Source organism: Pipistrellus hanaki (assembly GCF_964339955.1).
Source record: "Pipistrellus hanaki genome assembly, chromosome: 4".
NCBI classification, from domain to species: domain Eukaryota; kingdom Metazoa; phylum Chordata; class Mammalia; order Chiroptera; family Vespertilionidae; genus Pipistrellus; species Pipistrellus hanaki.
This window is the reverse complement of record NC_140506.1, coordinates 30,264,836-30,292,619: the sequence shown is the minus strand read 5'-3', so window position 1 is coordinate 30,292,619 and position 27,784 is coordinate 30,264,836. Positions and strand designations below refer to the sequence as shown.

Below are 27,784 nucleotides of genomic sequence, written 5' to 3'. Positions count from 1 at the left end.
TCGGGGGCGGCGGGGCAGTGGGGGCCACCGCCGGCGGAGCTGCGATCGGGAGCCGGGCTCCAGCCCTGTGGACTGGGGGCGGACGGACCCGCAGACGGACACCCCCGCGGGCCCGCTGCCGCCGCCTGGCATCCTCTCCGGCATCCTCTGTGGCATCCTCTCCCAGGTAAGGGGCTGCGGTCTGGCGGGGGGGGGGGGGGGGGGGGAGAGAAGGGGGGGTGCATCTCCCGCCGCCCAGACGGGGCCTGCGCCGCGCACCCCGCAATATCGGTCAGGCCGGAGGCAGGCCCGGGTACCGGAGGGAGAAGGGAGGAGGTCCCTGTGCTCCAGGGACGATAAGGAGAAGCCTGGGAGAGGCTGGACATTTCCATTCCCCTCTGCGCCCCTGTTTTCCCCCGTTCTCTTCTCATCTTCTGCCCTGGGGGCCTTTTTTTTCCTTTTCTTTTTTTCTTTTTGTACTTGCAACCCCATGGCCTAGAGGCGGGGCTCGCTTTTAAAAACAAGCACACGCATGTAATAAACAGCCTAGCGGTGTGGGTACCACACCCTGGCTGTGAATTAGGGACCTGGGAGCAGATGGACGGTGCGATTTGGTGGACATAAGCCGCGAAGGCCGGCTGGCCCTGCGCCACTGTTGGGAGGCGATAGTATTCCATGTGAATGAACGTGACCCAGAGCTTCCAGCTTGTCCACGAGAGCACTGGTTGGCTATTAGTATCCATCGACGTGGGTAATGATTTCCTGACACGTCTGGTGATTAGATAACGAATGCCATCTTTATTAAGAACGACACTCAAGTGATGGAAAACCTTTCGTGAATATACTTCATTAAATAACTGCCCCAGCCTACACAAGTAAGGCAGAGTGTAAATTATGTGTACATTTAAAAACCTCACGAAATAGAGGAAAATGCTTAGGATGGATCAGCTTCTGAGTCAGCAGTATGAAACCTTCAATTTAGTCCTGAGGCCTTTGGGGGATTTCTACCCTGTAGCTCTACCCCAAACCTTACATCTCTCTGCACTATTTGTTAAGATACAGTGAGGAATTCAGGGAGAGTCAAAGCTTATGTTATACATGTTTTGAGGAAAGAAAAAAAAAAAACCTTCACTTTTGCAAGGTTTATGCTTTTACAAGATATAACGAAAATATATAATGCATGACCGTAAGAACACCTGACTCTTTAAACATAGAAAGGAGTGAAGGTAATACAGATTTTAGTTTTTGCTTTTTTTACTTTCAGTGTAATTTATAAGCTTTGTCATCTATAATCTATCTGACTGGTTCTTTAAACTATCTTAGTTCAGTGTTTTCCTTTTTCTTATTAAAGGAAAGTATTGGAACTTAAAAAAATGTCATCTATCAAGCATCTCGTGTATGCCGTTATTCGTTTCTTACGGGAACAAAGTCAGATGGATGCTTATACTTCGGATGAACAGGAAAGTTTGGAAGGTAGGCACCTATTTTTATGTTCATTTGTATCGTATTTGTAAGTAAGAACTAAAATAGCTGTAAGCCTGGGTTTGTGACCTATTATAACAAAATCAAAATAGTTTGCTAGCTTTCTAGAAGAGAGACCTAACTATAAGGTTATCATGAGTTTCCATTCTCTGAGGTTTGCGTTGTTTGTTTTAATTAACAAGAGAAGAGGACTCTTGTTTAGTTACTGAACAGCTATTACATGTCAGAAACTATGCTGTTCCTATTGTAGGGAATCTTTCTTCACAGTGACTGCTAAGTTAGTATTATCCCCAATTAACAGATAAGTAAATGAAGCCAGGTTAAGTAACAGGGCACAGCTAACGTGTAACAGAGCTGAGATTTACATCCCGGTTCTTCCTCTGAAGAGCTTGTTGTATCTTCTTCTTAATAGGAAAGCATTCAGTTAAGAATCAATATATGGACATGCCTTCGTCATTGTGAAAGCACCATGTAAAAGTCTAACAACCATGTCACTATTATGCTCTGACAACTTCCTGTTTGGGGACTTGTTATGAGAGGATTGCACCCTTGTTCTATGTGAGCTTCAAATACTAGAGTCGCGCATCTGTTAAGTTGAGCAGGACTTGCGTGATAGATAGCATCACGTGCTTCCCTGACAGCATCTGTTCTGCTTCGTGTTTCTCCGTTGTAAACGTACATTCCGTATAACCATAACAAGGCAGAACTCTGCACATGGGCTTGTGGAGGGCCTGTGAGCCCAGCTTCCTGATGGCCTAGAGACTTAATTATTGCAACGAGACAGTGCATTGGGGAGAACATCAATCACAGTACAGCTTGAATTTCCCATCTGGAAGCTGTTTCTCCTATAAAGGGGACAGACACCTCTATTAGTTTTAACAAGCACTTCCCTTGTGAATATGCCTTGAGGAGGTGGGGATGAAAACGGGGCATTTGCTCTAAAACGGCTTGCAGTCGGGGGGATGATGTTTTTCCAGGTGGCAGTGAAGGAAGCGGGTGGCTCAGTTGGAGAACATTGCAATCTGTCCATGAAATAGTAAGGTTGCCTAAGAGCATGTGGAGGTGACTGGTTACCTAAGGAGGATGGTGATTATGGCTGCTCTGTAGGTAAATGCAGTCATTTCATAAAAGATGTTTCTTCTCCAATCAAAGGCAATATCATACTTTTAAGGGCCAGAAGGAGAATTCAGTCTAAAAACACACACACAGAACAGCAAGATGTTGTATCCTATTTTTAGAATGGTGTTCAGCCAAAATGATGTGCCTTCAGCTGTTTCTTATATGTGGCACCCAGAAATGGTGCCAATTGTTTTTGACCAACCCCTATTTTTGACTCCGTGAGTCTAATTTTATGGAACATGAAATCATGTGGAGATGTCTGCCCACCTTCTAGACATTAAAAAAAAAAAAAAAAAAAAAGCCTTAGAAAAGAAGCTGAAGTTCTGGAACCAGCTTTACCACCACAGTGAGCCGGTGCATTATTGGCCCCGAGACTTCTCCTTCGTGTGTCTCCCACGCCTTCTGATGGTTGCCATCTACTGACAACTGCTTCGTGCTTTGAGGGTTGTGGCTCCTGCTCACTGTCACTCCCTCTAGCACTACTGTCTTAATTCTTGGCAGGTGCAATCTACTCACAGCTGGTTCTTGCAGTTCCCTTGGCTCTCAGTTTCTTGACCTTCCTTCCTCCAGTGATTTGATTTCAACCACTCACTCCCTTGGTCAGACCCTAGACCAGTAGTTCTCAACTTAGGGTGATTTTACAATGTCTGGAGATATTTTTTTTACTGTCATGCCTGCAGAGCTGGTGGTATTACCGGCACTGAGAGGATAGAGGCCAGGGGTGCTGCTACAATGCACAGGATGGCCTCCGACAACAAAGAATGATCTAGTCCAAAATGTCAGTAGTGCCAAGGCTGAGAAACTCTTCCCTAAACTTTGTTATTACCGTGTTGTTCCCTCCATAATCTCTACCTTCCTCATTTCATTTGACCCCTACTGCTTGTCTTGCCAGCTCGCTCCCTCTTGAATCCGTCCCCAAACAATTCTTCCACCTTACCAAGGCCTCCGATCTCTTGACCCCTTACCTTTTCACACCCCTCTTCTTGCCTAATCTAAATTCCATAGTTGATCATTATAATCACACTCTTGTATATCCCTCCCTTCCTTGCAAAACCCAACCTTGTTTAAATCCAGTTCTTCATCTACTCTTTCCCATATCCATGTGAATGTATATCGATGGAGCAAAATACAACCTTGCTGACTGGTCCCACTTCAAATTCATGACCACAAGAGACAGGAAGAGAGAGACATATCAATGTGAGAGAGACACATCGATGGGTTCCCTCTCGCATGTGCCTTGACTGGGGCCAGAGCCTGAACCTGCAACCCAGACATGTGTCCTTGACTGGGAATCTAACCCAAGACCCTTTGGTCTGTGGGCTGATGTTCTGATCACTGAGCCAAACAGGCCAGGGCATGGCCCAATGTTTTTAGTGCAAGTACAAGTGAAGTGTAAGAAAAACTGCTTGGGTCCTGGCCAAGTAGCTCAGTTGGTTAGAATGTGGTCCCAATATGCCAAGGTTGTGGGTTCCATCCCCATTCCGGGCACATACAAGAATCACCCCATGAATGTACAAATAACAAATCGATGTCTCTTTCTCTCTGTCTTTCTCTCTCTCCTTTCCTCTCTCTTTAAAACAAACAAACAAAAAGAATAACTGCTTGGCAGAAGTAAAAAAAAAAAAAAAAGGGGGGGGGGGAATTGAGGGATAGGTAAACAGTCAATTAGTAGTATTTTCTACCTAAAAGACACATTGACATTTTGTACTCGGTAACTTATAACTTGCTCATTGAGTCCCTTTTCTAAGAAGAATTGTTTCTGTGGATGGTAAAAGTAATAATGTTTTTTTTTCTTGATAGATAATTTTCTCAGGACCACAGTTAATACATAATGTATCATTTAAAAGTCATGCACAAATCTAAGTGAATCTGTTCCACTCTGTCTGGAAGTACACTTGACATTTTGGCCACATTCTTATTGTGGTAAGCCAGGAGAGCATTCCTTTTAAACAAGAGCACTAGAAGGATAAGAATCTGCCTCCATTCCCCTCAAAGGGTGCTTGTAGAGAGGACAGGATCTGCTTTCTTCGCTGTGATTGCCCTAGTTCAGGCCCCTGGATTGTTTAGACCATTGAAGTGGGAACCCACTGGTTTTCTGCTTTCATTTTTTCTCTGAGTGTCCTTCCGTCTCTAATCCATTCTCAACCTTCCTTACCAGACTTCAGTTCTGAACACAAATCCAGTTATGTTGTTCTCCTAACTAAATTCACGAATCGCTCTGCGTTTGCCCACAGCATTAAGTCCACATCCTTTACAAATGTTATTTAAGGTGTCTTGTCATGCAACAAAGACTTCTTTTCTAGTATAGGTGCCCAGCATGTCTCTCCATCCCGTCCGTACCCGGGTTATACCCAAACCAAAAGTAGATAATGACTTGCTTCAACAAAATATGATGTAATCGATGTATTGAGAATTATATTCTAAGTAACATTTTTCTTAAGTGAGGAATAAGAAATCAAGTTGTCTTCCCTCAATTGCTGGTCTATAAGCAGAAATTTCCATTCAGCTCAACCATTTTCCTTATGTTCTGTGATCATAAAGCTGAATTACCACAGATGGCAACAGAGTGCAGATTTCTACCAAAAAAAAAAAAAAAAAAAAAAAAGAAAGAAAGAAAAGGGAAAAAAGGTTTCTTTTTAAGGTTGCTAACTTCTTTTTCCCCCCCCACTGTTAAAATTTGTCTCAAGTTGCAATTCAGTGCTTGGAGACAGTTTTTAAGATCAGCCCAGAAGATACACATCTAGCAGTTTCACAGCCTCTGACAGAAATATTCACAAATTCCTTCTGCAAGGTAAGCTGCCATGGTCTTCTCATTAGTGTCTGAGTTAAGTTTGACGACAGTATTACGTGGGATTTGTTCTCATATAGGGGTCAGGCCTAGAAGTAACTAACTTCTTTCTGGGTATAAGACAGTCCACATGGATAGGAATTGTGACCTAAAGCATAATTCTTTTCATGTGCTTTAGATTTTCAAAATCGTAGTAACTCTCATCCTCTCGCCTCCTTTTATATTTAAAATATCTTAGTAGACTTTTTTTAAATATATATTTTTATTAAATTATTATTTTTGTACATATACCAATGTCCCCCCACCCCCTTAGTAGACTTTTTAAGTCCTTTACAGTGTCAGAGCATTTTTAGATTTCTGACATCTGAATTGACATTCTCCTAAAACATGGGTTATAAGTTAAAAACAAAAGGTTTAATGTTTAGGAAGTAACCACGTAGAAACAGATTCATCAGAAATGGAATTATCATTTTGAAACAGATGTAATCAAGTATAGCCATTGATGGGCTCTTTAAAACAGGGAAAAGTAAAATAATAAATAAAATAAAACAGGGGAAAGGGTCAGGGTCAATGTGCAAAGCTATGATTGAAACCCAGTTTTTCCGATTCCTCCTCCCACAACTGTTTGCATGTCTGGTTTCTGGCCTCTTCAGGAAACATGGGCCATCAGATTGTCTGAAAAAGTTTAAGTTTAGTGAGTTTGAGGCCCACAGTGATGTCCCATTTTTTCATTACATTTTGGTGCCTCATAAACTTTTGTTTTTCTAGCTCTGTGCTCAATCTTCAGTACAGAATGGAAACTGGGGTGAGAAGCTGAAGATCATTTAAAAATGGAAAATGCATGTGTTTCCAATCTCACTTAAGATATTTGTAAATTTTCATTTAGCTCATAAGTGCTTGTTTTTTATACTGTGTATATGTGTGTGTGTAATAGGATCTTATAATAAATTCTTTTGTTGGTAAACTGTGAATTTGACTTACTAAGATATCTCTTAGGATATTAAACATTATATTTCAAAATCTTCACTAATATAAGCAATCCCTTGAACATATTTCTATTCCTATTTTTCATATACTGATTCCATTTTATATCCATGAAGTAGGATTTCTGGGCATAGGGAAAGCAATTAAAAAACAAAATTTCAGTTCACAGTTGCCCATTATCTTCTAGAAAAATTCCACATATTCTTTCTCCCAATAGAAGTAAAGGCTTTCCCCTGTTCTTGCTAACATTATCATTTAGGTGTTAGACTTTATGATGTAAAATTAAAGATGATTTACTGTGAAATGGGTAATGCATTATTACATTACTTACAGTTCTATTGGATGACTACTGATGTAGCTAAGTGGAAGTATATTAAATTTTTAATAATTTCAGAATGACATTCAACCTCTCTCAAACTCAGTACCTGGAGATGTGGGAAAAGCTGACCAATTAAAAGATGAAGGTAAATATTTCATAGAAAAATTATTTACTTGGTAAAATTTTCTGAAACTCTGGATTATGTGACTCCATCAATGGATAAGAGCCTGGCTTATACTGTGAAAGAGAAATGGAAGTGATAGAGAAGAAATCTAAAAGTATAGAACAGATTGTGGCTTGTTTCAAGAGAATCAGACCTGTTGTGTATAAAACTTGCAAAACAAATAACTTAAGGGTCATCACTTGTAACTGCCTGTGTATACTCTAGGATCCCAAGTTCTTCTTTATGCTTAATCAAAGAGATGGAGATAATTGTCAGTATTATTTTAACTTTTGTATATTTAGTGTTTTTGAGTTCTTTGAAATTTTTCTTCTAGCCAACCAGTACCTTCCTGAAAGATTGCTTTCAAATATTTTTTTGTGTGCTTTGCTTCTGAAGAGCCACAGAGAGAGCTGATGAAATTAAGAAGAGTTCTTTGTTGTTATTCCCTGCCACATCACAGAAATATCGGCACGTCTGATAGGGTTGTTTTGACAATCAAAGGAGACAATTTTATAGGAGAGTACCATGTAACTATAAAATGCTGTGCAATGTTTAGTTATATTTATCTTCACAGAATTCATCATTTGTGTCTTAAGTTTTGCATATTAAATATTTTGTAACTTGAAGCTTTTTCGTCAATATGTATAAATGTATTTATATATGTAGTCTATATACACTGAGTGGCCAGGTTATTATGATCTCTGTATGCATAATAATCTGGCCACTCAGTGTATATCCTGTACACTAAAAGGCTAATATGCAAATTGTCCCCTTGACCAGGAGTTCCACCAGCAGGCAGGCTGGCCAACTGCCCATGTTCCCTCCCCCTGGTCAGGCTGGCTGGACCCCACCCATGCACAAATTCATGCACCGGGCGTCTAATATACACACACACACACACACACACACACTCACTCTCTCTCTCACACACACACACACTGAGTGGCCAGATTATTATGTGTTCAGAGTTCATAATAATCTGGCCACTCAGTATAAATATATATATATATATATAATAGTATCTATACATTTGAGGTGGTTTAGAGGAAAATACATACAATAGGTTTTTTTTTTGTTTGTTTTGTTTTTTAATATATTTTATTGATTTTTTACAGAGAGGAAGAGAGAGAGATAGAGAGCTAGAAACGTCGATGAGAGAGAAACATCGACCAGCTGCCTCTTGCACACCCCCTACCGGGGATATGCCCGCAACCAAGGTACATGCCCTTGACCGGAATCGAACCCGGGACCCTTTAGTCCGCAGACCGACGCTCTACTACTGAGCCAAACCGGTTTCGGCTACATACAATAGGTTTTAATAATAATAATAATGAAATGATAATAAAACACCATCCCAAGACAAAGAGTTCCAATGACAATAAGGAAATCCAAATAATTCAGAAAATGTAAATCTTTTACATGGAAGAAGAAAATTTCTATAAGTACCTCAGCTAATGTAGTTAACGTCTTGCTTAATCATAAAAGCTATGTATTCTTCTTAGTTGATTTAAAAGCATTATATTCATTTGTTTTTTGGGTGTGGGGAGAAAATTAATTTCCTTAACTTAAAGAAAAGCCTTATTGAGCTATAATTCACATACCATTGTAATTTACTCCTTTAAAGCATATAAATTCATTGGTTTCTAGCAGATTCACAGAGTTGTGTAGCCATCACCATAATTATAAAGAAACTGCACCAGTTAACAGCTACTCTTTGTATTCACTTCTGACTCTTAATTTGCAGTAAATTTTTATGATTTTACGTGCTTTTGCCTACCTGCATTTAATTTGATCTTCCTAGTTCTGTTCCTGCAAAAAACAAAAACAAAAAAACAAACAAAAATCTACTCCTCCTTCTCCGATTAATTAGCTAACGATCTATTAAAAAACAAACCTAATAGGAAAGCTTCTGGTTAAGAGACAGCTGGAGGAATAATAGAGCCTTTGGGGATGTAAATCCTCTCTCCTAAATCTAGTGTTTTACAGTTTTTAATTTTTAAAGAATCAGATCTTTTTTTCTCTTTAATGGCATACAAAAGATAGCCACAAGAAATCCCATTGTTAACCTAGCTAAATTATTCCTGGTGTATCTGCAGACGTTCTTCCTGAAAATCAGTACCTTGTGGGCTAGCCATGTATCTGAAATGTTGTCTTTCTAGAAATTAATGTCTAATAAGCTCCTTTTCAAAAGAATCTGTGTCTGGAAGAGATAGCATACAAAAATATTATTTGCCAGGAACATATTAGCATGATTAGCTTTGTCGCTTACCCACGCAGCAGTGGTGAGGGCTTGGCTGCTCGGCAGATGGTCGTTTTGACAGGGAAGGAGCGGAAGGCCAGGTCTAGACTGAGGTGACAGCTGAGGAGGGTGCTGCATTAAGATGTGGTGGCTCTAAAAGGAAGGGAAGAGATGAAGATAGAGAAGGCGGGAATAGATTAAATTTTGCCATGAGGTAATCATAATTGTTGCATTTACTTACTTATGGAAGCCTGAATTTTATAAGATATACAAACCTTAATTTTATTAAGACTCCACATTGTTGAAATCAAACAACCTGAAGGCTAAGGAATATCAACTCCATTGTACAATATAAAATTTATCTCGTATGTTGCTGAAATATGTTGATCGCCTTCATATTATTGGAGTTTCTATGATTAAAATTACCTTTCAGACTTTATATTTCCCTGTATATTGTCTTACTATGCCTACTGATTACTTTCTTTTAGGCAATAACCACATGAAAGAAGAAAACTATACTGCTGCAGTGGATTGTTACACACAGGCAATAGAACTGGATCCAAATAATGCGGTTTATTACTGCAACAGGTAACTGGCACAACTGTGACAGGCTTACAGCTCTAAAGCCCTTGCATTAATAGCTCTGAAGGAAAGCTATAAAATTTATGGATAAAGAAGGAAAACAATAAACCCCCAAATGCATACACTTACCATTAAAGCAACCTCTGTTACTAACCTTTCGGCATATTTTGTTTGGCGCAAGTGTTATCAATTTCAGAGTCAGCTTCATTCACTAGGCATATCATAAACATGTTCTTTTATTGAAATCCATCATAAACATTATTTAAGTTGATATAAATTAGTGTATTATTACCTCTTCATCTTTTTTTGTCATTGTGGTGGCAAACATTGTGTTCTTTTACTAAATGGAATAATGTACCTCAATTTACTTAATGGTTGACCTACTGGGAGACATTGTGGTTCTTTCCTGTCCCCTGATAGTATAAAGCTGCAAGGAACATCTTTCTAAAATGATTATTATTATTTTTTTTAGACTTTGGATTTATCCTTGAAAATTCACTCAGGTCTGACGATATAAACATTTAAAAATTGTTGATGCAAATTACGAAGTTATTCCAATTTCCCTGGAAATATTCTGAAAATTAATTTCCTCACCTAGGATTGTATGAGTGTACATGTTTTTACTACACCTTGATTGTTATTTTCATGATAATTGTTCTAATTTTATATTTCATTGTTGCTGAGGCTGGACATTTTTCACATGTTGGCCATTTGTGGTTTACTTTGTAGTCTAGATGGTCTTTTCGCGCCTGTGCCTCACCTTACCTGAGTGCCTTCCACTGACTTCCTTCTTTCCTGTTCTGCCCTTTAAACAGAGGCCCCACTCCTATTGGCTGCCTTTTTCAGGCTCCGCAGTTCCCTGAGTTTGGGCTGGATTCACTATGGGAGGTGCTGGCAGGACCTGGAGGGCAGAAGGAAGGGAGACATGGGGGTATTTCTTCCCCTCTCTTGACATCAGGGTGTTTATTCCGTGGGGGCTGCTTCTCATCCCCGCGTATAGCTCCCACCCAGGATCCCTGCTGTCCCAGCTTTCACCACCAGGTGGTGTTGGGTTTTTGGACTCTGCCGTTCATCCTCTGTTATAGGAAGTGATGGCTTCCAGTTATTGGTAGTCTCTGGATTGCTGCACAGCCTGGAACGAATTCCCTGCACTAAATTATTATTTTAAATATTGAAGTCCCAATGGAAGTTTCTGCAATGATGACAATGCTCTCTGTCGGCATTGTCCAATATAGTAACCACTACCAAGAGTTGCTCTTGAGTACCTACAATGTGGCCAGTGCAATTGGGAAACTAAACTTACAATGTTTAGTTAATTTAAGATCAATTTAAATTAATTAATTTAAATTTGAATAGAAGCATGGCGGCTTGTGTTACTGGTATGACTGTCTAAACCAGTCTGCAACTTTATATAACAGAGCATAAGCACCTTGTAGTCATTAGGTTCACTAGGATTTGTCCTTGGTTTGTTAAATTTGGAGTTGAATCTCAATTTGGCCACTTACTAGCTACGTGACCTTGGGCAGCCACTTAACCTTTTTGAGCCTCATTTCCTTGTAAAATAGAGATAATAGTTGTGAGGAGTAGTAATATAAAGTCCCTAGCATAGTCTTGGCTTTCAATATATGTTTCTTTCAGAAACAATCCAATTCCTAGTTGTAGGAACAGGTTTTGGGTATAATTTATTTATGCATAATAAATTCAGGATGGGAGGGGGAAAGTAGGTGTACAGTTGTGAGTACCAAAAACAAAGAGTTTATTCTGGTATTACTATTTATTAATTAGTGTAGTATTTTCCATACAAACAACTATACACCTACATTCGCCCTAGTCTGTAGTACGGGAAATGTAAGGCACCCTGTGATTTTTCTGCCTAATTTTTCATAAAAAATAGAGTGCAAGTAATTCATGCTCTTGCTCTAACAAGCTAGAGAAAGCAAGGTTGCCTGAAAACATGGTGACTTTGACTGTAGTGCTGTGCTGGAATTCCATTAGTTATGCCCTGATAACCAGACAGCAGGGGCAGACAGCCCAGACCGCATTGTTATTCAGTTCAGACACTGGCATGTTTGGCTTCATCTCACAGGAGATTCAAACGTAGCCTGACTTCTATTCCCTCTTCGGGCCTCAGAGGCCTTTCCTTTGTGAGCTGCACAAATCTGCTTTCATCCTAGCTTGCAGTTGGTGATCTAAAGCTATCAAGATTGAAAGTCATCCTCTTCTCTTTTCCACCGACTCTTCTTTCTGGGTCTGACACTTATGGCTTCAGTCGTGGTTTCATTATCAGTGTCTGAGGCCAGCCATCAGGGCGTCTTCTGCTGTTTCCCTTTTACCTCCCCAACAGCTCATTTGTTCCCTCCTCCTTTTGCACCACTGCTCCTTAGCCCGGGTGCTTAACGTTTGCTAAGCTAGTGGCTTACAGTTTCAACTTGCACTCCCGTCTTCAGTCCAAAGGATCTAAAATGTGAAATGAATCATCTAATTCTTGCTTTCTGTTCACTAGTTCTAAATAACTTCACAATTGAGTTTAAGCTCCTTGGCATGATACATAAGATCTTTTATAATCTGGGCTCCTTTTTTCTTTTAACTTTATTATCTCTACTTTTCTTCCTCTCCTGCTACTCTCCTCTCTGCTCTCTACGTACATGTAATATGAAATTTACTGACTAAAAAAAATACCACGTTAGGACATCTCTCCATGCTTTTATGTACTCCCTTCCTCTGCCTGGAATATTTCCTGCCTTATCATATTGGTCAACTGCTAGTCATCCTTCAAGACCCTGGTAGGGATTGCTTCTCTTGGGAAGGTTTTCTTAATTTCTCTGTCGGCAACCTCCTGACCATGCCCCTATGCCCCTAGCCATGTGTGGATGTTCAAAATGTAAATTAAATTTATTAAAATTAATAAAATAATAAAGTAAAAATTAATAAAATAAAATTGCACTAGCTTATCTCAAGTACTCTTTAGTCACATGTGGCTAGGTGTTACTGTACTGGCTAGCACAGACAAAGAACTTTGCTATCATGGGAGTTCCAGTAGACAGCTCTGCGTAGGGTTGACTACACCTTTCCGTGTTGTCTCTTCCTTTGATACTTCCATTGTATTCCTCATACTATTATTTATTTACATGTCTATTTCTCTATTAAACAGGGAAAGATAGGAAGACAGAGATATATTTTCTTCATTTCTCTATATCTATCTGGTTTTGAGTTCAGGATTTAACATGTTGTAAATGTTCACCAAACGTTTGAGTTGAATTGATTCAGTGAATTTTAGAAGGGAGAATTGCCTCAACTTAAAGACTTCTAACGTGAAGCAGTCATATGGCAGCATGTTGTATATATATATGTGTGTGTATATATACACTATTTCCTCATATATGTCTATAAAAAAGAGCTTTCTTAACCTTCTCCCTTTTCCACTTTCTTCCTCATTCCCCTCCCCTAATTTTCTGAGCATAATTATAGACTTGTGAATTTTTAAAAACTAATAGGAGCTGGGTGGAGGGGTGGTGAGGGGCTTCATTACATTGGTAAGTCCCACACTTTATTCCAGAAAGTCTGCTAGAGATAAACTGGAAGGGATTAAAAAGTCCTTACTTGTTCTGGAATACATATTCCATCTAAGTAGATTGAATACACTGCCATCCTTATGTACAGCCAGATTTAGGCACATGGTTAAATTGGGTTTTTCAATTTAGACTTGTCCGGTGATCTTACTGTTTCTAGTATAGTGGTCATTTAACACACAACACTCCGAATAGCCATTCACAGCAGTCAGTCACTCTGTGTGGCTCCTTAGTAATCCCAAATGTCCTAGCATTCTCAGTTTTCTGTTTGGCCAAATTAAAAAGGCAATAAGTAAGTAGATCAGTTGTGTGGCTTGCATATTTTGTCTTTTCTGTAGCAAAGCGAACAGTGAAAGGTAACTTTCATAATTTCTCTGAATTTTGTGTCTGCATTTTTTTCCCCATTTGATTGTAGAATTTTCTTAAGACAGTTTGATTTAGATGTTTCCTGGGAGTGATATATAAATTGAGACAAGGAAAATGTTGTATTTGGATCTGAAAATCTACATTAGTGCCTTGAAGGATGCTTATAACAAAAAAATCTCTTCCTTTTCCCTTAGGGCTGCTGCTCAGAGTAAATTAGGTCACTACACAGATGCAATAAAGGACTGTGAAAAGGCAATTGCAATTGATTCCAAATACAGCAAGGCCTATGGGAGAATGGGGTAAGTTCTGGGAGAATGTTCACAGTAGCACCAAGTTGTGTCAGAGATGCTGTTCTTACTGGCTTGATTTTTAATTTCCTGCTTAATATTGCATCTTTTCAACTAATAAGAAGATAAATATGACACTGAGTGAGGAAATGACTGCAGTTTCTGTGACTTGGGCGAGAGAAGATTAGTTGTATGAAGAATGGATGGTTGGTGGAGAAAATCATATAGCCATAATGAGTAGACTCACTTCATGTAGTCCTAATAGATAATTCCTTCTAAGCTCACCTTACCACTCTGAGTTGAGTGCTTCACACCTACTCTTCTCTCTTCAAATTTCCTCTACACCCTCCATGGTACTCTTAGCGGATGATATTACTTTATACTTCACTGAGGAAATGGGTGCATTTAGAAGAAAAATAGCTCATCTTCCTGCTGCCAAATCCACTGATCTCCCTGCATTTGTATCTACACAGACTGCCTTTTCTCCTGTGAAAATGGAAGGGTTCTTATCTAAGACTGGTGCCTTCATGCACGCTTTAGATCTCATCACTTTGTAACTTCTCTAGGGCTTTACATTTGTAAACATCTGCTTTATCTTTGGCAACATCAGTTTTCCTGTCTATAACAGTGATAATGACTGCATGGGAAATCATCAGAGAATCCTCCTTTGGAGCCATCCTTGCACACAGCTTCGTCATTTGTCAATTCCTTTCTCTACAAAGCCCCTGATGGCAGTCTGTACTTCCTGTCTCATCTTCCTCATCTCTCAGGCTCTTTTCAGCTCATTCTATTGTATATCACTCATCAGAGAGCTTCTGTGACTTCTTCCTCCTCCTTTACTGGAAGTTCTTTCCCAGTCTCCCTTACTGCACCTTCCTTTTCTACCACCTCCGTTCTCTCCTCTGAGGCTGTTGTCTGTCTATTCTCTCTTCTGATTTCATCCTGTCTGCTGCCTTTAAATTCCACTTAATGTCTATATTAATTAATTGGATTGTTCTGTATTTATGAATTCACCTACTTGCTAAAAAATGTTTGATAACCACCGAAACCAGTTTGGCTCAGTAGAAAGAGCATCGTTCTTCAGACTGAAAGGTCCCAGGTTCGATTCCGGTCAAGGGCATGTACATTGGTTGCAGGCACATCCCCAGTAGGGGGTGTGCAGGAGGCAGCTGATTGATGTTTCTCTCTCATCGATGTTTCTAACTCTCTATCCCTCTCCCTTCCTCTCTGTAAAAAATCAATAAAATGTATATAAAAATGTTTGATAACCCCAAAATCAAGTCACTGTGCTTTTGTGTTCATTCCAAGTGTAGTGAAAAAATTTGAGTAACCCGATGTTGCATGGTCTCAGCTGAGGTGCAGAAGGTTATACTCTGCCTTTTTTTGTTTCAATTCTCATGCTGTAAACAAGTGTTCTTTTTGCAGTTTATTTAATGCTATATTTTTTGCATTTTTGTGCCTTTTGTTGTTGATTTCCCAGTTTACCATGGACCCAAACATAGACTGAAGGGTTGTTTAGTGTTCTTAAGTGCAAGAAGGCTATAATGTGCCTTTCAGAAAACATACGCATTAGAAAAGTTTTGTTCAGGCATGAGTGAATGCTGTTGGCTGTCAGTATGATGCTAATGAATTAATAATATACACTAAATAAGGTTTCTTTAAGCAGAATCACACATAAAAGAAGATTATGTATCGGTCATTTGATGAGAATGTTGTGACCAAAACCTCACAGGAATTTAACCCTGTATTTCCCCTAGAAATAATTGTTTAGTATTTGTTAAATCAGTGTTTTGGGGACTTTATAGAGCATAACTACTCTGAATAATGAGAATCAACTCCATTTTTTTCAACTCCAGATGTTGATGGATCTCTTAATTTACTATATATTTTAAGTTATATGTCTGAATTCCATATCATATTAACTTCTTTTCATCTGTTTATATGTTTAACTAGCGGCCCAGTGCACAAAATTCATGCAGGGGGCAGCTCCCTTAGCCTGGCTTGCACCTTCTCACCATTCGGTACCCCTCAGGGGATAACTAGCAGTCAGACATCCATCTTGCAATCCGGGACCACTGGCTCCTAACCCCTCGACTGCCTGCTTGCTCGATCACCCCTAACCACTCTCCTGCCTCCTTGATCGCCCTGTCTCTGCCTGCCTGATTGCCCCTAACCATTTGCCTGCCTGCCTAATTGCTCCTAACTGCTCACCTGCCTGCCTAATCGCCCCTAACCACCTCTGCCTGCCTGATTGCCCCTAACCACTTGCCTGCCTGCCTCATTGCCCCTAACCACTTCTGCTTGCCTGCCTCATCATCCCTAACCACTTGCCTGCCTGCCTCATTGCTCCTGACTGCTCACTTGCCTGCCTGATCGCCTCTAACCACCTCTGCCTCAGCCCTGCCAAAGAACGTCTGGAATGATGTCCGGAAGGTCATTTGGCTCTCCAGTCTAATTAGCATATTATGCTTTTATTATTATAGATAGGCATTTTAAATTTAACATGTCCCATACAGGACTCTTATGTCCTTCTTTAGTCTTTCCCATCTCAGAAATGTTACCATCATTCACCTACCAATGCTTGGGTCAAGCCTAGGAGTCATCCTTCATTCTTATTATACTTGACATATCTACCAGCAAGTCCTGTTAATTCTAGTTTCCACATACACATATCTTAAATTGAAGCATTGATTGCTACCTTGTTTATAACACTAGTCCAAATTGCCATCTCTTACCTAGGCTACCACAGCAGCTTCCTAACTGGTTTCTCCCCTCCCCCTTCCCCTCTCCCTCCAACTAACACCCCATATTGATCCTCTGCAGAAAAGCCAGAGAGAGCTTTCCAAAGCATAAATCACATCATGCCACTCCATGCAACTAGAATAAAATCCAGACTCCAAACCTATATTATCTGGCACCTGATTACTCCCTGACATCACCTCTTTCCACACGGCTTTCTGTGCTCTCTCCTCATCAGCCTTTGTCCTGCACTTGGAGCTTACCTCGCTCGCTGGCTTGGTTCCCAGACCTTTGTGTCTACTGCTGTTTCTATTTAGCATGCTACTCCCTGATCTTCATATGCCTGCTTTCTTCTCATCATTCAGATCTTCTTAGTGCGACTGCCTTTGAGCAGCTGTCCTATTCATTCTCTTTAATATTACTCTTTTCTTTGCATATTTATCGCTTGCTTTCCCCAGGTAGAATGACATTTTCTTAAATTCAAGAACTTTACTTTCTTTCATTGTGGAATCTAAGAGTTTATTGACTATTGATTAACTGAGGACTTTGATAAAGCATCTTTCAGGTTGACTGGTAGAAAACTAATGAGGGTCTGAGAATTTTTCTGTGGTTAGGCACCGTATTTTATCCAGATTGGAAGTCTGTGAGGTAAGCCATCCAACTTAGTTTGTTAAAAATAAATAAAAACCTCAATACTATATCTCCATTATCAAAGAAATTTTCTAATAAATACATTCTAACTAGGTGGAGGAAAATATAAATTTAATAACTAACTCTGTGACTGTGGTAATGTCTTAAGTTGTAAAGGATGCTAATTTTATCTATGTAACAACTATAATAACATGTCTTGTTCAGGAGTGCCCCACAGCCCATTTTTATTTTTTAATAAAAAATTGATATTTATCGTGACTCAGTGTCTCTGCTAGGACGTATGAAGAGAGTTGGCATTCTGAAGCACAAATCTAGTTCAGAGTCCATAAAATGAGTTTAATACCATGGAGTTTCATGACCACAGGATGATTAGTTAGCTAACATCTATGTGCAGCTTAATTATTTATAAAACAAATTATTTCACATGTAAAGGGGGAAGGTAAGGTCCATTCCTAAGCATTAATTTCATGGTCAATATAAGCTAGCCAAGATTGTCAGCAAGCAGAATGGAGAGTGCAGACTTACAGAATCTTGGAAATAGAAGGAATTTTAATGATACTCCTGTGAACCATAGTATAATGAATAAATTAAGTGTAATTTGGATTCTAGTTGAATACCAAGACATATTATTTTGTAATATCTTGATATTTAACCTTGTATCTTATACCCATATACTTTCAGGCTGGCCCTCACTGCCATGAATAAATTTGAAGAAGCTGTTACAAGTTATCAAAAGGCATTAGATCTTGACCCTGAAAATGATTCCTATAAGTCGAATCTGAAAATAGCAGAACAGAAGTTAAGAGAGGTATCCAGTCCTGTGAGTTATTAATGCTGAATGAGTGAAATATTTTCTGTCATTCACAGTTTATTGCAGTGGTTACAATAACCCTCATATTTATTTCTTTTACAGACAGGAACTGGATTTAGCTTTGACATGACTAGCTTAATAAATAATCCAGCCTTCATTAGTATGGTAAGTGCATTTCCTTTTCTGCTTTGCTGGCTCTGTTTTTCACGAAGCAATATAGTTCTAACACATTTTAGAAACAAATAAGGGAGCTTTTGTAGTGGTGGTGGCAGCGGCGGTGGTGGTAACAGGATGTTGATATAATGCTATGGCTGAGATTTTTAACCTGCCTGTGTACCTGTTTGTGAGAAAGCCATGGATAGACTTCAGGAAACCAATGGATTCCCCGAAATTGTATATAAAAACTCGTGTACATGTGGATATGTGCATTTTTTTTTAGGGAGAGAACCATATTTTTCATTAGATTGGCATAGGGATCTGCAAATTTACAAAAAGTTGAAGACCACTCTTACAAGAAAATGGCCCTAGGAAGATATCTAGTAACTGAGGTCTGAGGATTTGCTTATTGTGGTTCCCTATGCTCTCCTTTCACCAGTCTGCTTCCTTTCTATTTAGTTAATTTTACTTTTTAGTATAGTCTATAATAATAAAAGTATAATATGCTAATTAGATAAGACAGCTGAACAACCTTCCGGATATCTTTCTGGATGAAGCCCTGGCAACGGGGACTAAGGCAGAGGCAGTTAGGGGCGATCAGGCAGGCAGGCAAGTGGTTAGGGGCTATCAGGCAGGCAGGCAAGCAGTTAAGAGCCAGCTGTCCCGGATTGTGAGAGGGTGCAGGCCAGGCTGAGGGGCCCCTCTCCCCCTCATGCATGAATTTCATGCACTGGGCTTCTAATTCATATATAAACTCCATCCTTCAAATCAACAATATTATTTATAGACCTTTTGAAAACACACATGCTCTGGTTCGGTATGTGTAAACCCTGGTTTAGTGGGTCAAGAACGTTACCTGGGTACATAAAGCTCCTTGGGAGACTGTATACTTCTGGCTGAGAACTAGTCTACCAGACGCTATGCCCTTGGAAGCCAGTAATACTTCTTTGTTTCCTTCATAAAATGCCTTGCATCCACTACATCTTCAGCTGAATTGAAATACAGATGGCGCATTCCTAGTGAGATAGAACATTTTTGAACAATTGGTAGATCTGAAGCAATTGGTAATTTAAAATTGAAGTCTTTGTAAACAGTAGTTATCTTTTAATCACTGATCCTAAATGATGTGTTGGGAAAGCCACGGCTTGCTTTTATTACTAGAGAAATACTTGTTGAAGTGACTTGCAAGTAATTCAGTAACTCTTGAGTCTCAGGATCGAGGCCAAATTTAAGACGGTCTTGCTACCCAACCAGTAAATGTATGTCTCTTTATAGGTTTTGTGAGATTTTTGAGCATTGTTACCCCTATCTAGGCCTCAGGTTATGCTGTGGTAGTAGGATGTGAAAATGGATTTTAGTTTCCAATTCAGTTTAGCCCTCAAGATGCTTGAAGTGAGGTGTGAGACTGTCATAGAGGAGGTGCAGAAGGTGGGGCTTAAAAACACTTCGAGTGACATTCTTAAAAAGGGTCAGGTTGATAGAGATTAAAAGAGGGTTTTGGGAGACAGCTATTGGAATTACTACTGCCTACACAGATTTAGACTAGATTAAAAATTTATGTGAATACTGTTGACTAAAAATTTGAGGCAAAAAAAATTGTTTATGCTTTCAAAATGTAATTTTAATTTGTATGTGTGTATAAATACAACTCCTCTCCCCCTTAACACGATAAGAATGGAAACTACTAAACCCCGTGGAATCAGGTCACATCTCTTACAGTACTCTTTTGAAGGGAAGCCTCTCCAGTGTAGGAAATGCTTTATACTTTTCAAGTTTCTATTTCTCCATTTGGCTTTGTTGATCTGATCAGTAGTAATAAGTATACTGCTGTTAATATCTGCAGTTGTCATGTTAATATCTTGCAATTTATTCTAAATGCCACCATTTTCAAGTGCCTTTTTTATATTCCCATTCACTTTGTATAGCACACTAAAACTCTATAGAATGTTAGTACCCACATAGTTTAGCTTTAATTTTTCTGTTTTTTTTTTTAAAAAAAGAAATCTTTGTTAAGGATTCCCTAAATATTAACTGTCTTTAATGGGAGATGCCATTTTTGAATTCCAGGCAGCAAGTTTAATGCAGAATCCTCAAGTTCAACAGCTGTAAGTATATGGAAAGAGCATATGACATTTCCTCCCCTCTACTTGGCAAGCTCCTAATCTGAGCACACCTAGACTGCCAGAAATTGGCACTTAAAGTCATGCACATTTAGCCTAACCCTCTACATGATGTGGGTATACTTAATTATTCTCCTTGGCCAGTATCCTCCTTGTTAAGACTATATGCCAATCCAGTGATATACCTCTTCCTACTCTAGAATGTCAGGAATGATGACAAATGCCATTGGGGGACCTGCTGCTGGAGTTGGGGGCCTAACTGACCTGTCTAGCCTCATCCAAGCGTAAGTGTTACTTAAAATAGAAATAGTAAAAAAGTATTGGTCTTACAGTTTTTCTGTAGTTAAAATAGAAATGGTTTTAAAAAGTATTTTATGTTTTATAGTTTGGCTCTAAAATGAAGGGATCAGGATTTTTTTAAAATCCTCTCTCTAAGACATTTTCCCATTAATTTTTTTTTTAGAGAGAGTAGAAGGGAGGGTGGAGGGAGAGAGAGAAACACCAATGTGAGAGAGACACATTGATTAGATGCCTCCTGCATGCAGCATGACGTGGGCCAGGAATCAAGCTTGTAACAGACTTATGTGCCCTTGACCGGGGATCAAACCCACAACAGTTTGGTCCTCGGGCTGATGCTCTCTAACCGGTGAAGGCAGGGGCTTTCTTTTTGAATTTTTATCACTTACTGTTAGTATTAGTGGTTGTTAAATTTAAAAGGAGTTCATAAGTTGGAATTTTCAGACTGAAGGGCAAGAATCCAGACTACTCAGAGATTAAAGGCAAGTAGCTACTCAAAATCTTCATTGACTTAGGTAAACACATATATTTAAAAATCAAATTTTACATATATGCCAATGGTCACACAATCTAGGACAGAACTTTATCCAAACTTTTCAGTGCACATCATCACTAGAGGAACTCCTTGCATTGATTTGCCTCATTTCCTTCACTTCCAACCAAGTTGCTTAAAATAATCTGTTCTTTGAATCTATGTGATGCTGTCACTGAAGATTCTACCCGAAGCCACAAGTATCATTTACTGTTTGTAATCATGACCATGTGACCCCATTCGCAACATTGCACTTTGAGGATGATCTTTAAGTGGCATAATTATAGCAATGTCTAATGCTCCCAATTGAGGGACACGCATCAGGAATCCGTATTAAATTTCTCTGTTTAAAAATTAGTTCTGTTCAGTGACTTCTATACACATCCCCACATGGGGGTACCATCCTGTCATATAGGAGACTATTAACACTTGACTACAAGAGCAAATACCTTGTAATATGTTTGAGCATACACAATAAAAGCATATACTTTTGGACCTTTTGTTTATTCGTGGTTAGACACTAGAGCGGGGTGTATACACTCAATCCAGGACCTTTTTTGGCTTGGTTATTTTGCTTCTTATAAAGAACAATGCCTTTTAATAATGCTATATGGAGGCAATGGTAAATTTGCAGATACTACAGTTGTGATTCTAAAACTTGTCTTTCTAGAAATTCCCTTTGAGTAGCACCCACATCCTTTGCAGTCCTTTTTTATGGGTTATTGTGTGGCTGGGAATTCCCTAATTCATACCACTGTGCTCTTTCACTTCCAGGGGACAGCAGTTTGCTCAGCAGATACAGCAACAGAATCCTGAACTCATAGAGCAACTGAGAAATCACATCCGGAGCAGGTCATTCAGCAGCAGCACAGAAGACCACTCCTGACTCGAGATCAGGGATTCTAGACTGCCAATGGTTACTGCTCTAAGTGTTTGCTGTAGGTAGTGGCCAAAAAACAAAAACAAAAACCCTACAGAATATGTCTAGACAATAGGTTTATCACAAACAGACTTCAACGTAACGTGACTCCTTTGTAAATGAATGGTCACTCAACAGGGTTTCATTTTCACATCTTCATCGTCATATCTGTACGCTATACTTAATAGCAGTAAGGCTGTTTATTGGTGAGTGCTCTGGCTCCCAGTTCCCTTCAGCGAACTTTCTGAGAGGGGAAAGGTTTCACATGCTGGGTTAAGAGCAACGTGCTTGCCAATGAGCAGCACGTCTGGAGAGAACTTTGATATCTAGGTTTAGTCTCAATAATGCCATCAGTGATGAATATATATAATAGGAGCCAGCACTGTCTTCAAAGCTGCTTGTTTTAATGGGTGGCAGGGAGGCATCAGAGCTGGTGGAAAGCAGAATCTGGTGGAAGGGTGGTTTTGAAAGGAAAGAATAGATGCTGTGAATGTATAGAAAGTGAAGGTAGGTAGGATGCTCAGGTTTTTGCATAGTTTTTAACTAATCTTGCCTGTAGTTGTATTTATAACATTAGCATGGCTAATTGTACTATGTACATAACATAATAAAATACATTTAGAAATCCTTAATGGTACTGGGTAAGCCAGTTGTATAAACTGTTCAGTTTAACTAGCACAACTTCCCCAGTGGTGACCTTACCATGAAAACTCTCAAATATGCCTACATTTAAATAAGCCAATGGCTTGGCTCTTAAGGACCTTCTAAGTGGCATTTAATTATGTGCCCATAAACACTGATTTTTTTTTTAAACCTCAGTTATTTGATGGATTACAGAAAGCCTCTGTCATTAACAATGCTTGTTCATAAAATCCTCTGCTATGATTTGGTTTGGCATGTTGCTTTTATGCTTAACTTAATTTGATGCAACTTAAACATAATGGGGAATTTAAAATATTACATTTAAATTAGAATACATATTATTGGAAAGAAGTGACATTGTTCGGTATTAATGACATGGCTCTATAGTGGAGGAAGCTGTTCTAACTGGAATTTCTTTTGTTAATTATGAAATAGGTAAAGTTGGGCAGACACGTAATTTTGCAAGTGTTGTGAGAAAAAAACGGAAAAAGAATGTAATATTAAATTAGTAATGCTGGTAATAATCAGGGCCTTATTAGAACTATTCTCCTTAAAAGAGAATAAAGTTTAAAAACCAACTTTTTCTCTTTCCCTTTGTGACATTAGGGTAGTGGTTCCATAGTTTCACTGTTAAGAGTCACCTGGTTTATTGGCTGAAAATGCAGATTCAGGACCACCTGAGTTTTTATTGAATAGGTCCTGTAGAAAGGCCCAGGAAGCACCATTTTAAATGGTACTAGGTTAGAGATTTCTCCTGTTATACCAGCAATACCTAACCCCCACTCTGGGCTTAGGCCACAATGAAGACCTACATGAACCTACAGTTATGTCCAGAGACGAGAAGGACTTAAGTCTTAGGCCCTCTGAATAAAATCTCCTCTAGTCCATCTAAACCAATTTAATTTTTCATAAATTCATCTCTTAGTGTCCAAGGATTATATAGAAGGACTAATTATATGAATGTGATGACATTGATGAAAAAAGGCAAAGCCGATCCTTAAAAATCAGTCACTGTTATCCAGTGTTAAGAAAAAGTTTCTAGCAGAGCTATCTTGAGTGCATTAAAAATGCTTTCACCCTGGTTGGTGTGCTCAGTGGTTAGAGCATCAGCTTGTGCACCAGAGCAGCGGATGCCAACCTTTCGGACCTCATGGGCCACCAGTTGGCGAGCTGCGCCAGAGGGTCCCGCATTTGATTCCTGGTAAAGGGCACGTACCTGGGTTCGATTCCCTACTCCCTAGTCCGGGCGCATGTGGGAGGCAACCAATTGATGTATCTCTCTCACATCAATGTTTCTCTTCTCCCTCCTTCCACTTTCTCTAAAAAAATCAATGGGTAAGGATTAAAAAAATGCTTTCAGATTGATAAACTAGTAAGCCTCTAGCTCTCTGACTAGTGAAATAGAGAACATACAAATCAACAATGTCAGAGGTAAGGAGGGGATATCAAAGCAGACATTAGAAAATACTACAGGATCATTAGAAAATACTACAACCAACTTTAGATCTATATATTCAACAATATTAACTTTAAAAAATTCCTTGTAGGACAGAAAGTGCTAAAGCTCACTGCAGAAACAGATATCCTCCAGGAAGGAAAGCTCCAGTCCCAAACAAGTTCAATGGGGAATTCTATCAAAAAGTTAAGGGAGAAATAATCTCAAGCTACACAATTTTCCAGAAAATAGAAAAGGAGGAAGTACCTCACAACTCATTTTACATACGTATTATTCTGATACCGAAATCAGATAATTATAAGCAGAACCCTTTCAATGCCTTGATTTGCTAATATCTGCTGTGAAGATTACTTACTATTTACAATAAGTAATAGGAATTGGTGTATTTATTCCTTTTTACCTCCTAGATGGTTTCTTTGTTAATATACTACCCATACCAAATCCAATCTAAATGATAGTAGTTCCCTCACCTGGATTTCCATCTGATTCAAGCCATTTTTGCTCAAGTATCTTCCTCACTTTGGAATCACTGCATTTCAAGAAAGTTTTGTGTAGCTGGATTGCGTAGCTATTCATAAAATTGTAAGAAATGCCCCAAATATTTTTTTCTTGCTTATCTGAAACAGGACATTAAGGTAAATCTTTATATACAGTCTACTTAGGAATAACTGACATTAATCACATTCATTATAGTAGCTGTAGCTATTATGATGCTATGTAAAACGTAAAATATCTTTTTTATGCAAATGACCCTTTCATTTAATGTAACAAATTGTTTATCTAATTTTTATAATGTGGTTTAAATAGATCCTTTCTAAAATAAGATTATCTTTTATTTAAAGAATGAACAATATGTGTCTAGGTTATTGCTTGTAAAAAGAGACTTTGTAATTAAATCAAATTATATAGCAGATTCCAAGTGACCCCATTATATGCTACTTTTTAAATTTGAAACTGAGTGAAACTGAAGGTTTGATCATGAGAAGATGCTTGAAAAACCATGGACGTACCCAGTGCAGTGGCTGTAAAGTCTTATTAATCATTTAATTAACCTTATTCATTTTGGAAGAGAGAGATATTTTACACTGCTTACACTTTATCTTGTACAGACATTTCATCAATTATTACTCCAATTTAAGGGGCAAATCTCACTTCGAATATAGCTTTCATTTTGGACCAATTTGTCATGGCAATAAATAATTATGCATTTAAGAAAAAATAATTTTTGTATTTGACTTAATGTACTCTTAGATTTAAGCAATCCTATATAATAGATAATATGCAAATTGACCACCACACCATCACAAGATGGTGACGCCCACAGCAGGGGCAGGGTCAGCCACTCCATGTGCCCCGCCGGGGTCCTTGGATACTCCTGTACCCCCCACTGACAGCTTGCCAAGGCTTCTCCAATGAGCTGCCCATCCCTCTCTTCCTCCCTCCCCTGAAGCTGAAGAGTGAGTGTGGTGTCCAAAAAATTTAAAATTATAGCTCATGTTGTTGAGAGTATCCTCCATTCCTCAGCCAGGGCCGGCCACTCTGTGCGCCTGCTGCAAGTCTCAGCCCTGCCAGGGGCCTCTGGTCCTCCTGCACCTCCCACTGACTCGGGCAAGCAGGGCCACCCCGAGGTGCAGGCAAGCCTCGGATGTTGCCCAGGGACGACCTGAGGCTCGGGTAACCAGGGTTGGCCGAGGCTTGCACTGCCAGCAGTCGCAGCAGCAGAGGTATGATGGGGTGTCACCTGTCACTCATGAAGGCTCCTGAACTGTGAGAGGGGGCAGGCTGGGCTGAGGGACTACCCCCCTCCAGTGCATAAATTTTCATGCACCAGGCCTGTAGTTATATATATGTATATACTAGAGGCCCGGTGCATGAATTCTTGCACCAGTGGGGTCACTCAGCATTGCCTGTGGGATTGGGCCGAAACCAGCTCTCCGGCATCCCCGAGGGGGGTCCCAGATTGTGAGAGGGTGCAGGCTAGGCCAAGGGACCCCACCAGTGCACAATCAGGGCTGGGAAGGGACACGGGAGGTTGGCCAGTTGGAGAGGAATCATGGGAGGGTTCCAGGGTGTGTCAGGCCCATCTAACTCAATCCTGATTTGCCGGACCATAGCAGCAAGCTAACCTACCAGTCGGAGTGTCTGCCCCTTGGTGGTCAGTGCACGTCACAGCAAGTGGTTGAGAGGCCTTAGCATATCATTAGCATATTATGCTTTGATTGGTTGAACTGACTGGACACTTAGCATATTTGGCTTTTATTATATAGGAAATCCTTACATTTCCACTCACCAAAATAAGTGTTTACTTAACAGCATAACCATTTATTTTCCTGACAAAATATTGAAAGATTACACTCCATTGTAAAGTTTCAATCTTAACTTTTTCACTATTTTATTCAAGGCATAAGTAAAATTAGTGTGATTATAGGCAGAGGTAGAAAGTTTTCTAATATTAACACATGATTTAGAATTCAAAGTCAAATATCAGAAGCTGGAAATCCTTTAAGTATACCTATGAAAATAAGTGGCTTTTTTTTTTTTTTTTTTTTAATGGGAAAAAAACAACAGGATTTTGGAACTTAGAAAAGAGTCAAGCTTCTTAGTTAAAAGTTAACCAAGTAAGCAGTAATCTAAGATCTGCTGTTGTTTACTAAAACTTAGACATGTGCGGGTTTATATGTATACACAAACACAGAAACTCACCAATACACTAATTGGGAAGAATTCATACTCTGTTAGTAAATACAAGGTTATTCGAGGACCATCTCAGTTGTTTTAAACAACTTTTTCTGTTGACTAAGGAGCTAGGAAAAATCTGGACTTAACTGAAATATAAAAATTCTTAAGTTTTAAGGAACAGTTCTATCTCCTAGGTCAGTGATCGGCAAATTGCGGCTCTCGAGCCACATGCAGCTCATGAGCTGCGGTTTGCCATTCGGTTGACTAATGAGTTTGCCAACCACTGTTCTATAGGTCAAGGTCAGCCAACTATGGCCTGCAGGCTGGCTGCCTGATTTGCAAAACCCACTGTGCTCTTTTGGCCAACTGGCTGCTCTTGCACCACAAAAGCGGAGTGATTATCTTCAATAGAAACCACATGGCCTGCAAAGCCTAAAATATTTACTATCTGGCCCTTTACATAAAAATGTTGCTGATGCCTGGTGTAGATACTTGCTAGGGACAAATGGCCTCAAATATTGAGCTTTGAGAGAACAAATCCAATGGTCACCTAAATGAAACAAAAAGGGTATGTGTAGAAAATATACAAATGTTTCTTGAGAATATAACTCACAAGATAAAAACCAGTAGATGGTCTTTTCAAAACAAATATTTAATATTTTAACTGTTTTACAGGAAAGAAATTTAAATAACATATACTTCCTTTTACTGCTGACTTGATCATTATACAAAGGTGACAAAAAAATACAGAAAGTTCTGTGAAATTCAGTGAAAGGCATGACATTGGGAATTTTCTTCAGCTTTCCACTTTAGTGGCCGAAGATACCACACAGACTTGTGCGATGTCATCATATTCATATGTTCTCTTTAAAAACGTGTCTGTTAGTCTTAAGCCGGAGACGCTC

General features: G+C 39.3%; 2 protein-coding genes across 6 annotated transcripts in view; one reads left to right on the top strand and one right to left on the bottom strand.

Moving 5' to 3' along the window:
- The first annotated feature begins 41 nt into the window (after positions 1 to 41).
- Positions 42 to 25,422, top strand: SGTB (small glutamine rich tetratricopeptide repeat co-chaperone beta). 2 transcript variants are annotated; one of them, XM_084880817.1, is made up of 11 exons: positions 42 to 166; positions 1,331 to 1,452; positions 5,268 to 5,371; positions 6,747 to 6,816; positions 9,562 to 9,661; positions 13,785 to 13,889; positions 17,949 to 18,075; positions 18,181 to 18,243; positions 20,302 to 20,339; positions 20,555 to 20,638; positions 21,958 to 25,422. In XM_084880817.1, exons 2-11 carry the CDS (start codon positions 1,353 to 1,355, stop codon positions 22,067 to 22,069), a joined length of 903 nt encoding a protein of 300 aa, XP_084736943.1. In that variant the 5' UTR covers positions 42 to 166; positions 1,331 to 1,352; the 3' UTR covers positions 22,070 to 25,422. The 2 variants fall into 2 exon arrangements, with proteins under 2 accessions (XP_084736943.1, XP_084736942.1); XM_084880816.1 differs by having other exon boundaries at positions 17,949 to 18,087.
- Positions 25,423 to 27,510: 2,088 nt separating this feature from the next.
- TRAPPC13 (trafficking protein particle complex subunit 13) overlaps positions 27,511 to 27,784 on the bottom strand; it is a 31,278-nt gene continuing 31,004 nt past the window's right edge. For all 4 annotated transcript variants that reach the window (XM_084880812.1, XM_084880813.1, XM_084880814.1 and 1 more), the window contains one exon: positions 27,511 to 27,783. In XM_084880812.1, the coding sequence (XP_084736938.1) occupies positions 27,676 to 27,783 (108 nt within the window). In that variant the 3' untranslated portion in view covers positions 27,511 to 27,675. The remainder of the gene's footprint in view (position 27,784) is intronic.